The following is a 12,859-nucleotide window of genomic DNA, read 5'->3' on the forward strand; positions in this document are numbered from 1 at the left end:
ACATTACGAAAACAAAATTTCTTCATACTTGTTGTAAAAAAGGTTACTCTGGGGAAAGGTTTGTAAAATATGCGGACAACACTGAACGCGATGTAAACGCCGCTACATGATTTGATTGTTGGTATCGCATTCTAGGCTAATCAATGTGACATAAGGCTCCCTATGATGGCGTCATCAAAACTCGCTCTCTTTTTTGTTCGCTCTCTTTCTCTTTCTCCACTTGTTCTTTGGTTTCTTTTGGCCTATGCACCTTTTACAACAGGCACTGTCAGCTTACCGCATCCTACATGTCAAAAGTTTGGTGTGCAAAGTATGCCAGATACTGGTAAAGGAAAGTTGCGAATAATAACAATAAATAGTTTTCAATGGTTAAATTGCAACTAATTCAACAAAGTAGTATCTTGACGTGAGCTTGTCCAGTGCATGAACGACTAGACGCTTAATTAAAGGCCAATATGAATTCCCCTGCGTTGCTGTACGAGCTGTGACAACAAGAGTTGATGAACAGAACCGCTTCAGGTAGAGAAAATATTATACTTATCGGTTTCCAACATTCATCAAGTTGCGATATTCCCGAGAACTAGCAAATGGAGTAAAATCTCCATCATCAAACAGCTAAACAACGGTTTAAACGTGCAATTTACAGCGTAATTAAACAAATCAATAATCAATGTTTTTTTTTATAGATTCTTGCTTGTGGCAGCCTCCACTGCAAGGGTATTATATGCAGTACATGGAATAGCACATCTGTCCTCCGCTTCCCATTTGTTTAGTAAACATTTGTGTTTTACACGTATGACTTCCAAAAGTCTGAAACTGTAAGTATGTTTTATGTTTCACTAGTAAACTTAACCAACTTCTACTCCATCTCTGACGCGTTTTGTTTTTAATTACTTTATTTTGATATGCATTTGGTTTGTATTTGAGTTTGCAAGAGTTTTTCTTCTTTCTACCATTTCCTATGTTTCAATCTGCCAAAGGCTCCTTTTTATGTTTGCTACAATCGGAGAGTAGCTGCTTTTAGAAGATTTGTGTGCGAGGTAACGAGTCAAATACATTAGCAAGATTAGATAGATTCAATTAAAAACTACTATTGTTGATAAACTAAAGCATTAAGGCATGCCATTCATCACCGCAGCTTGTTTTCAAATACATGGATAGTTTTGAAATTTAGCTCTTCAGCTCTTCTGCAGGAAGATCACATTCCATATTACTACAAATCACACAAAATAATATCAAACTAATATATTCGGGTTAGTGGGGATTACGGATCAGAACAATGAGGAACCCGCTCAAATAACCAGTTCAATGAACTATATAACAATCACTACTATTGTGCAGCACCTACACTAGACGCCAACAAAAATGCTCGTGCCAATGAATAGATTTGTTTGTGTGTCCTTTTTATTTACAGATATCAAGACGAAGGCGTGGATGGAACGATTTTTGTTGTATCCCATTATCAAAGCAATTGAAGCGGATATTCAGTGGCAGATACTGCTATAAGGACTGTTATGAAAAGTCTCAACAGTATGGTAACACACACCATGAGTAATTCACTCGCAACGCTATGTAACATAGGCAACTCGTGTTATATGAATTCGGTGTTGTACACTTTACGATTTGCACCAAACTTTACACACAATTTACATCATCTCGTAGAATTTTTGGAGTTAGTGCTGCAAAAATCGATTGCAGATAGAAAGTACATAGTGCAACATGATGAGAATGCTCAAAATGAGTTAAATGTGATGAATTCTAAGCCGAAATCTTCCTTCCTCGGGCATAATGCAGCTGCGGGAGGAACGGATGGTGCGGCTGGACATTGGAATGCTAAAGATTTAATTCAACAGGACAGAAATGTGAATGGGTATGAGAAAGCGGCAACAAACAGAACATCTGTCTCATCCGATGGTTCTGCCATGCTCGGTGAAATAAGCTTTGGTGATAATGATAAATGTAGTGTGCTAAATAGTCCTACGCATAGTTGTAATTTCTGTAGTGCAGCAAAGCCTGCCTGTGCCGGTGATAATTGTAGTAGGTCAAGAAATTCTGATATTAGCTTTATTAATGGAAGCGGAGCAAAAAACAACCGACAGCTGGTTTGCGAAACATTGCATGAACTGTTCCACAACCTTGCCCGAAATGAGGCTTCCGATGTGATTGAACCCTTTCATGCCGGTGGATTGCTGCAGGCTGTACAAAGCGTTAGCAGTACATTCGAAGGAAATCAACAGCAAGACGCGCACGAGTTTCTGATGTGTATATTGGATAGCGTACGAGAATCCTGTCAAATACTGAACAAAAATCTAATAGAAAATCCGGATATTCTAAAGATTAGGTAAGGTTAAATATTGAAATGGCAACAATAGTCATAGATTTTAATTTTATTGCTGAATTTCGTAACTGTGAAATTTGAATGCATATAGTATGTTTATAACTGAATTTGTTTAACTTTTTAGCCCGTTTCCATCGCTTGAAAAAGCTGTTGCAACCGATGCAACGATAAATAATAGCAATACTACAGCTGCTAGTTCCGAGTCGAAAGTTAGTAACACACAGTTCATTACGCGCAATTTATTTCGTCGGCGCAAAGAATCATTGAAAAACACCAAGTCATGCATAAAAGATGGACGGTTTGATCCAGCGGCTGGCACCCTAGTTAACGTTCAAACCACTGCGGGAAGTAATTGTGTACATTCATGTACGGGGAAACAAAAGATTACTCTACCTAACGTAACTGCTGGTGTACAAGAATCAAGCGTAGTCCAAGAACGATTGAAGCAACGCATCCGGACATTGGGATTGAACTTTTTTTGTGAAGATTTTGAAGGTGTTACAGTATCGAGAACGAGATGCTTATCCTGCGAAACGGTAACCGAACAAAAGGAAACGATGATTGATATTGCCATTCCAATCACATCAAATGAAGTAAGCGATGCAGTTAAGAATCCTCAACAATTTTATCAGGTATGATATTTATAGAAGGCATTTTTTTATTAAGATTAGTACATTCTGCAATGTTAAATATTTTAACCGTTCACGGTGTTTATTTGATTTGACAATTCACGCATATTGTTGACGGCAAAACTCCGGAAGGTCATGCGAAGGAATGGCCTTAAAGTCCTTAGCTTTACCGCAAAAAAAAGGATAAGATTTCTGCCCGAAAGTAGTGTTATTGTATCCAATTGATAGTTAAACTTTCTGCTAGTGTTCTCGGTACGTGAGAACCTATGCCGCAAAAGTGTATCAATGGAAACTCTAACAGTTTGGATGAGGGCAAAAGACCCGGATAAGATTTCAAGCAAATCCTAGGAGAGGCCAAGAAAATTCATACGAAAGCTGAGACGTTCTCCTTTAAGGTTCTGAATTAAATCTACTTTATTAAACAAATTTTTGTTGCTTATATACCAATAGTGTTTTGTTGTTTTGGTACAGAATCACGACTCGACGACGTGTGGGTCTGTATATTTTCAGAATTTTATGATCTACGCTTATCTCTGGGTTTGTGTATCGAACCTTTCTCAAATATTTTCTTTTTTTCGGCCAGCGAAGTCGATTCCAATTGATAAGTTACAATTTGACACCAACCTAGCCGTTGTTTACGCAACACATGTATTAACCCACTTGGGACCATTTCGAATGTCGAATGATCGTACGACAACTTGAAGCCAAATTGTTGTTGCGTTTTGTATAAGCGAACGGTTGTACTTGTGCCTAGTAAATAATAACTGAATCAGTATACGAGAAGACAGTCGAGTTGTTTGCTACTCACACGTTTGAATTTATCTTAGGCGAGAGAGAAAGAGAGAGAGAGAGAGAGAGAGAGAGAGAGAGAGAGAGAGAGAGAGAGAGAGAGAGAGAGAGAGAGAGAGAGAGAGAGAGAGAGTTATAAGTAGTTAATTTGGATAATTTGATTGGTAAAGTTTTAATCTGATTAATGAAACATGATCTTCTTCTTTATCGATACAACAACCTCAAGAGGCCTGCAATTTCTATTTGTTTTACTTTATTTACACGTAGCCGGGTAATTAGTCTTACGTACGGATGGGATTTTTCACCGGTCCTGTCAAGTGAAGACCGGCGCCGCTACCAATACACCATCCATCCCTGAATATTTTGTTCAAATATGGTTCACCCATTTTTTTTTATTTCGCAGGACGCTTGCATAACCCAGGAATATTTTCGAGGGGATAATAAGTACAGATGTGAAGTTTGTTCCGGCTATACCGAAGCGTGTCGCACGATTTCGTTTGACATTTTACCACGGTTGTTGGTTCTACAACTCAAAAGATTCAATGGTGATATGGAAAAGATCAACAGCTATATTCCAACACCATTTATACTGCAGTGTTTCTGTGCGGAATGTATAGGAAAGTCGGACAACGAGAAGCGTCACATTTATCGACTATATAGCGTTATCACGCATGTAGGGGCACGAATGTCGGTAGGACATTATATCGCATATACCAGTTCACTCCAAATCCCACTGCATTACGTGAACTGTATTAAAGATCGTCAGAAAAGAGCTTTACTCGCAGCAGCCTCATTCGAGACGCAGGCGACACAGCATTCGGCAGATGGCATCAGCAATGCGGGAATCTCGAACAAAGGTCAAAGTGGCGCCGAAAAAAGCGCTTCCGGTCAATTAAAGAAGTTGTTCGGTAGCAAAAAAACATCAAGTGCAGGAGATATTAGCAAAAAGTTGAAAAACAATGTAATTAATCGTTTTTCCCCAATTAATGGCATGGAAACCTTGCAGCTACACACAAACGCAGATACCTGTCCTGAGAAGCCTGCCAGGGCGGGTTACATTGATAACTTCTACAGCATTCACAACATCGACGCAAATATCAATCATGCTCATGGTTCAGGCGATTTTCTAATCAGTGGGAGTGATACGTCCGGTCTGTCTTGTCAGAGCGTTGGGTGCTGTGCCGTGCTTGCAAAAGCTACGCATTCGAACGAAATACTGCATCCGGCGTCGAACAACGTGCGATATTTCGTCGACGATAGTTTGGCTAGTGAAAATGCACGAAACAATAGCATCCATAACGTATCGCCTGTTTCAACCGGGTCAATATGCAACAATAATTGTACCCATCACTCTCATAAGCCAGACGCTTCCAACGGCGAAGACCGTTCAAGTATAGTAGACTGTCACACTTCATTATTCGCCAACTCGGTGCATAACGAAGAAAGTAAAGATTTAGGCTATGGTAACGTTATCCATGATTCAATTACAAATCAGCCGCTTACATGGTACATGTGTGACGATGATAAGATAAAAATAATGACTCAGCTTGAGTTTGAAGAGGTTCTTTCACCAAATCGTCGTCACGTGACAACGCCATATTTGCTATTTTATGCTCGTTACGATGTAGCGCAAAATCAACATAATCAAGCAAAGGAGCAAACGATATCGCCTGCACAACATCAGCAGCAACCGTATGAACAAAAATTACACACGGCACTTACAAAACATGTGTCGCCAACAACAAAATCTGCCACAATATCTGTTTAGGTTGAGTAGCGTTGCAGATATACTTCGTAAAATGTCTTGTACAATTTTAAATGACTTAGTCCACTTATTTCAAAACAAAACGTAATATTTATGTTACAGCAAATAATTATGGCAAAATGCATAAAAACTCTGATTCTAAATCATCCCTACGGCTTACAGACGAACAATTATGAACAAATGTTAGATATTAGCTTCAAAAGAGATGAAAACCATGAAATCTGATATATGAAATGTATTAGAAATGAATAAAAAACTGAGCAATGTTCTATATATTTAAAGACTAATAAAATCATGTTTGATTGTTGTATCATGTTTGTTACTGCTATGAATAATATAATGTTTAACTTTAAAGTTGATTAACTTAACGTACATTTTAATGATGAAATCTTATGTAAATTGAAATTGAAGACAAACACGTAAAGCATTCATGACTAATATTGTTTTATTTCTTTGCTCTTTGTTTAATAAAGTAAATCAACTGTACAGTTTAAAACGTATAGAAATGCAATTAGAATGCAATTATCTTTATTTTGTTTATATTTTTTTATTTTTTTCTTTAACTTACACTATCCATTCATATTTTTGTTGCGCATAAACGACCGTTTATATGTAGCAGTTAACGTGTATTGAATTGTGTTCTTTTTTAATCAAACATATATATAGTAAAAGTTTGCAATAATATCGCAATGCCGTTTAAGTACTGTAACATTTCGGTGTGCTAAAATTAATACAAAAAAGCGCTTCATCGTACTTAGAAGTTATCGATTAAATTATCCAGAGTATTTGCAGCAGACCGTGTAGCTAAAATTGGAAGCAAACGTTCCATCTTGCCGAAATTGATCTTGGTCCATTTGTTGTTTGTCTGTGCCGTTTCCAATGCTTGCTTAACTCCTTGGTTTGCTTTCTCGAAGATGGTTGCCTTTTTCTGTATCAAATCGTTCAGCTCCTGTACTTCCTCGGTTGAAAACATTTGCTCCGCTAGTGGTTTGATGTAACGCGACAGTCGCGAAGTGTCCGGGCTCAAGCTGTGAAAAGTAGGTACATGTGAAAACTGTTTGTTTTTGAAGATAAGTTAGTACACAAATGCTACTTACAAATCGTAAATATCATTCGCCCGGTTTAGGAAAAAGCTTTTAGCTGCCATGAAACCAACGTCGTTTCGGGCAACACTACTGAACAGTATCGTTGCGTCCTGTTTACGCACACCGGACGTGCTGTTGAGCGACGATTGCAGGAAGCGCTCTACTAGTACTACCTGACGTGTGCAAGCAAGCGATCCAATGATCATGATCTTTTCCGCACCAACATTGCTTTGCAAATAGCGATGCCAAAGGAAATTCCACTGCGATTCGTTGCCCAAACGTATGGCGTTACAGTAAACCACTGGTCTTAGATCTATTGGGACCGGATTGCTTACGTCGGGATTCGTTTCCAGCATCCATCGTGAGAAAAGTTCAACAGAACGATTAACGCAATCGCCTACCTCGAACCGACATGCCCAGGAAGCAATTAAAGTTATTTGTTTGATGCCATCGAGTCGTTCAGTTGTCTTTTTCGCCTCGTTAAATACATCTAATTGTTCGTAGATGGGCTCTAGTATATACTGAACATAGCTTTTGAATATGTCATAGAGCGGGGTACGCTTTAGTATTCTGTTCAGACTGTTAAGGTTTGTCAATGCGGACTTCCACGGTATGTACGCCGTTTCCTGCCGCAGGTAGTTCATCATGGCGAAGGCAATGCCGTACTCCTGCTGACCAGTCCATGCCAGATCCATTGCATCGTCAATCAGTTGCGCACGGTTTAACAGCCCAATGTCGTGATATCGCGCACCATTCAACTGGGAGATAATCAAACGATAATTAGCCTTATCGTATTTAACCTTATATAAACCGGCTAGCTGTATATTAAAAATCACCCAGTGTTTGGGATCTGGCAAATCATCCAACACTTTGACCTGCTTTTCATGCTTCTCCTTCTCGCCCTTACATTCCATCCAACCCTTCGGGAGTGTATCGTTAAAGTCTAGCACCTTTGCTGTGGTATACGTTAAAGGTATCCACCAACAGTAGTCGGTAACGTTCTGATCTTTAGGTACTTCCGATGAGACGAAGCGCGTTTGCGTTACTTCTGCTGAGTTAGCATCATAGTTGCGCGTTACGGTTATAATCGGATAGCCTGTTTGCAGCGTCCACGAATCCATCACTTTCTTCACATCAATAAAATCCGGTAGCACACCGTTTGCATGTGCCTCCTCGGTTAACGACTCCCATAAGTTGTCCTGCTCCGCGTTACCGTAAGCATGTCGTTGCAGGTATCGGCTCACACCGTCACGGAACGTTTCCTCGCTCAGAAACAGATGCATCATGCGTATTACAATTGAACCTTTTTCGTACGAGATGGCATCAAATATTTGCGAAATTTGATTCGGATGCCCAATTTCTACCGATATGGGATGGCTTGACAGCAGTGCATCAAATTTGAAAATATCCAACGTGTTTGATATTGACTCCTCCTCAAGCGAATACCATTCCGGGTGCAAATAGTCCACTCCTAAGCTAGCGACGTACGTTGCAAAACCTTCGTTTAGCCACAAATCTGTCCACCAACGCATCGTGACTAAATTGCCAAACCACTGATGGGCCAACTCGTGGGCAATTACGGAAGCAACACGATGTTTATTGCTCGCGGTGGAGATGTTAGGATGGTACAGCAATGCCGTTTCACGGTACGTGATGAGACCCCAGTTTTCCATAGCACCCGAGGCAAAATCCGGGATGGCAATCATATCTATTTTGGGCAGAGGGAATTTCTGACGGAAGTAATCTTCGTAGAACCGTGTAACACGTGGCCCAATATCACGGGCATAGTCGACCTGATCGATCGCGTCTCGCCGTGCCCAAATCTTAAACACCACATCGCCCGGTTCCGTTGTCTTCGCCTCGCGGTATTCGAAATCATTCACAGTGTACGCTACCAAATAAGTAGACATCGGCACGGTAGTATTAAACTCGTCCAAAACCCATCCCGGCATACTATCCAGCGGCATTGAGCGGTTCAATGGCATGTTGCTTAGCGCAACGTATCGTTCGTGGTGTGCTAAGGATATATCGAACGTCGCTTTCATTTCCGGCTCATCAAAACATGGGAAAGCTTGGCGCGCATACGTTGGTTCGAACTGTGTCACAGCAAGCCAGGTTTTTTGCTTCGTTTTTTTGTCTATATAGCTGCTTCGGTAATATCCAATTAGTCCGGTGCTGAGATTACTCTCAAACGGGATGGATATTTCATATCTTTCACCTTTCTTCAACGGTGTGCTTACATGGAACACGGCATAGTCATGCTCTGTGACGTACTCCAGACTTTTGATATCTATTTGCTGCGACCGATTGGGTTGATTGTCCGATACAATCTCACGCAACAAAACTCGCTCTTCGGACAGTGTTAAATTTTTAGAATGTAACACAACTTTGTCCGTATCTTCCAGGCACAGGAACTGTAAAATAGAACATAATACAACACTATTGTAGAAGGCACAGCACATGCTTACGATCGATTTATTTCCAGCTTACCCGTATCACTACTTGTCCATAAAAAATAAATCCTCGTTCATCGCCGAGATGTGTGAATACTTGTAAATTGTAATGTTCTGGAGTGATTGATTTGGGTAGTCGGTAGCTGCTGTTCAGATTGCTTGAGTCACCTAAACTTGCTGCTATAACGGTTATAAGCAACGCCAATAGCATTACATTTCGTTCCATCGCCATAATGAATATTAAAAGGTATCTGAAACGAAATCAAACATTGCAGATTAATTTACAGTACTGCACACAACCTCCACTAATAAAATATGTATTATATCTATACACCCGGGTTGTACGTAACGTAGCCCAAATTTAATTGTTTGATAAAATACACCTAAAAATGTATATTAGAATTTAAAAATTCTAAAGTGTTTGACGCAAGCACATATAGGATTAAACTGCTTTAAGAAAAATCATTCGGACCGTTGTCAATACATCGCAAGATTTACACATGATTGGATAACTTGCCCATTCTGGGTTAAAACCTCCAACCATGAAAAAGGTAGGTTAAGGCTGACAACGGTTGCAGAGAGCCAAACAATGCGTATCGTCGCTTGGGTAACTAATATCCTTGAAACGTAAAAACCCTGAACTATTGGATTGCGAAATCAAGTCCACTCGCGATATAAATTCTATCGATTAACTTCACTTCTAGCAACAATAATTGATCTGATCTGCTAACTTCTTTGTAATAGACATGCACAGAACGTAACGCAATCTCTCTAACCGGACAGCGCACTGTACCAAACGATCGCGAAACAGTAGCAGTACGACCGAACTCACCAAGATCTTGACACCTTCTTCTCTCATCGCTCGACAACCAACATGGCATTTATATGCGAAATCATGCGGCGCTTCATAAAAAATGCGGGATGCGTTTAACGATGGAATAACTGAAACCAACAAACCACAATCATACTCTTTGGATCGTCAGTTGAAAAGAGAAAGGTTTACTTTACTGATTGATCAAACCACATCGTGGCACTTTCACGCAATCGAAGAAGTGATGGACACACATACAAAAACATTTTGTATGCTCGCCATTAAAGGTCCCTGGTCGAGCGGTCCCAGGTTGTGTAAAAAAGGTTTACTATTTTAAACCTAATAACCTAATACTTTAGTGAAATCGAATTCTAAACTTAGGTAGTTCTTAGATTGGGAATAAATTTAATTTTACATCGTTTTGGAAAAATATGAACCTGAACTTACATCACTAAAAAACCGGTTAGTTGGGTTTAGATAGTGTGTGTATAAGATGATCCCGTACGAATTTAAATCATAACCCTTAAAAAAGATCGTAAAATATTCCTCACTTGCACAAAAAAAAGTTTACATTTACAGTAAAGTGTACAGTTATGTTCACGCTAATCAATGGAAGATTAAAAGCATGATGTCAACAAGAGAAATGTTATGTACTAATTGTAGTAATGTACACGAACGCAGTTATTAACATTTAATTAGAACAATTTAGCGCTAATCCTCACAAAAACGGACGAGGGAAAAATCCTATCGAAAGATCTTCAAATGCCATTGGAAGTATAATTTCTCGATGACAAAAACCATTCGCTTGAACATGTGTAGTTTGGTGCGCTTTTAATCATCTTTTTTTATTTTATTGTCTAATGGTTGGGTTTCGGCTATTACATCATCGTACTCCGCATACTCTACAGCGCACTGACGAGGAAACCAACCGCGAATCCGTTTCAAATTAATATCACTGTCTGTTTCCTGTATCTTTTCACCAAACAACCAATGCCTGAAATGAATTGAATAATATATCAATTGACAAGACTCTTACAAACGTGTTAATCACATTACATGCAACATACTTCCTCCATCTAGTAACGCGAACGAGATCTCCAACAGCAAGCTTAATACGCGGTTCATCCGTTAGCGGCGGCGATAGGCATACCTTGAATCCTTGTGAAAAGATGGGTACCCAGCTGCCCGTGGCTGGGCGATGAATCGTATATGTTCGAGTTCGTGCTCTTTTCTCTTCTTTTTGTGCTAATTGCTCGCGCTAAATAAAAGAAAGAAGACATGGTATACTGGTAACATCGTAACGAAATCTAAGCACTCTTGTTTTCACGTACTGTTAAAGTGTACTGATCACATCCTTCCGCTACGGGCCAGTGTATTCCATTACCAGCGGAAGTACAGCTTATGTTGATTACCTGTTTCATATTGTTCCATTTTCCCAAATCATAGGGATAAACGAAAGTTTCATTAATGCGCTCTTTTCTAAAGCGTGCCTTTTCGAGTATCCAATCTTCAATTGCAGTACGATTGTTTAAAATTGCTCTCAGTTGGTATACTAACAGTGCGCCAACCGTGATTACAACACCGATAGCTAATCCAATATTAAACACGCATAAAACAAGACTCCAAATAGTCAGTTTCACGTTCACCTTGGAATAGTGGCCGTAATAAATGTACCAATCCCGATATAATCCAACATACAGTGAAGCGGCAAGAATCGTGGTTGCATGAAGACAACCGAGAACGGCGAATCCTAAAAAGGCCGTAAAATAGCCATGATTTGCCCAACCAACGCAATTGTTAATCCACGGACAATGGTGATCCATCTTGATCACACACCTGTTACACTTCCGGCAATGGTGAGATCTTGGTGCCTTGAAACCATCACAAACGTGACAAAACTGTAAATACTGTTCGTCTTTCTCTTGCTTAGGTTTCCATTTTAATTGTAAGTAACTAGGTCCTGTTAATGAAGCCATTATGAAGTAAAATCCAGTACTAAGCGATAAAGCTAAAAATACAGTTTGGTGTATGAATGCAGCCACGGAACTGTTTGCAGGCCACCACATTCCGTTCATATAAACTGTCATTACTGTTATAGATTGTATGATTCCTGAAATCAAAAATAGAAACCTTACTTAAATAATATGTGGAAGCGATTTATTATAAAAGCATTTTTGGTGTGGCATCTTATCATAAGAATTTTGCAATATGGTTAGATTTCTAATATTGGTGTTGTGCTGTATGCATCAATAACAAACAACTAAAAACTTAATGCACTTACAATACTTAATGAATTTTGGGTATTATATCTATGCGGTTGAATCATTCGTTAATCCCAATTCTTTGATAATTTATTTAAAAAAATAAGCGAAGAGATATTTCCGACCACATCATAAAAGGAAATGGTTATCTTATTTACTTTTTGAATGGACCTACCTATTGCAATCAATGGTCCCCAATGAAGGAAACGCCGGACTGGATTATTGGACCAATTGATGAACATTATGTCACACGAACAAATACTGCACCAAATATAGGATCTGTTGCAATGGATAAAGAAGCATATTAAGTTAAATGTTTAATATGACTCTCCTATTCTCAATTACCACTGCCACTGCTGTTGTTGAATGATGATCCGTTCGGATTTAGGTAAGCATCTAAAGATTTACAATAAATAAGGTGTTAGGTTTGAAGTTTTTTGAACGACACCCTTTGCACGAAATTTAGAAAACTGCATCAGTAAATAAATCTACTATATATTATACGAAAAAACAGGATTAATGTGTGTTGTAAGTATGATATTCCGTGAATCGTTCGTTCCTTTTGTCAAATAAAAGCAAAGCATTAGCAAAGATTTCTACAAGAAAGGTGTATACAACTAGAATATTTCATCGCTAGTGCTGTAGAAAAAAAAATTATTAAATTTGAAGAATGAATTTAGTGTTGATAGTAAAAATATTATCATTTCATAATCAGTAATAATGTTGGT

General features: G+C 39.0%; 3 protein-coding genes across 3 annotated transcripts; 1 reads left to right on the top strand and 2 right to left on the bottom strand.

Annotated features, from left to right (window-relative positions):
- Positions 1-1,514: 1,514 nt before the first annotated feature.
- Positions 1,515-5,524, top strand: LOC128709208 (uncharacterized). The gene is made up of 3 exons (XM_053804195.1): positions 1,515-2,341; positions 2,463-2,970; positions 4,160-5,524. Exons 1-3 carry the CDS (start codon positions 1,515-1,517, stop codon positions 5,522-5,524), a joined length of 2,700 nt encoding a protein of 899 aa, XP_053660170.1.
- Positions 5,525-6,275: 751 nt separating this feature from the next.
- LOC128719777 (aminopeptidase N) lies at positions 6,276-9,291 on the bottom strand. The gene is made up of 3 exons (XM_053813446.1): positions 9,097-9,291; positions 6,619-9,020; positions 6,276-6,549 (listed from the first exon to the last, which is right to left on the bottom strand). Exons 1-3 carry the CDS (start codon positions 9,289-9,291, stop codon positions 6,276-6,278), a joined length of 2,871 nt encoding a protein of 956 aa, XP_053669421.1.
- A 1,410-nt stretch (positions 9,292-10,701) lies between these two features.
- On the bottom strand, positions 10,702-12,373 carry LOC128710490 (palmitoyltransferase ZDHHC6). The gene is made up of 4 exons (XM_053805548.1): positions 12,307-12,373; positions 11,202-11,980; positions 10,938-11,128; positions 10,702-10,864 (listed from the first exon to the last, which is right to left on the bottom strand). Exons 1-4 carry the CDS (start codon positions 12,371-12,373, stop codon positions 10,702-10,704), a joined length of 1,200 nt encoding a protein of 399 aa, XP_053661523.1.
- Positions 12,374-12,859: the final 486 nt, after the last annotated feature.

The sequence above is a fragment of the Anopheles marshallii genome, chromosome X (assembly GCF_943734725.1).
Source record: "Anopheles marshallii chromosome X, idAnoMarsDA_429_01, whole genome shotgun sequence".
Lineage (NCBI taxonomy): Eukaryota > Metazoa > Arthropoda > Insecta > Diptera > Culicidae > Anopheles > Anopheles marshallii.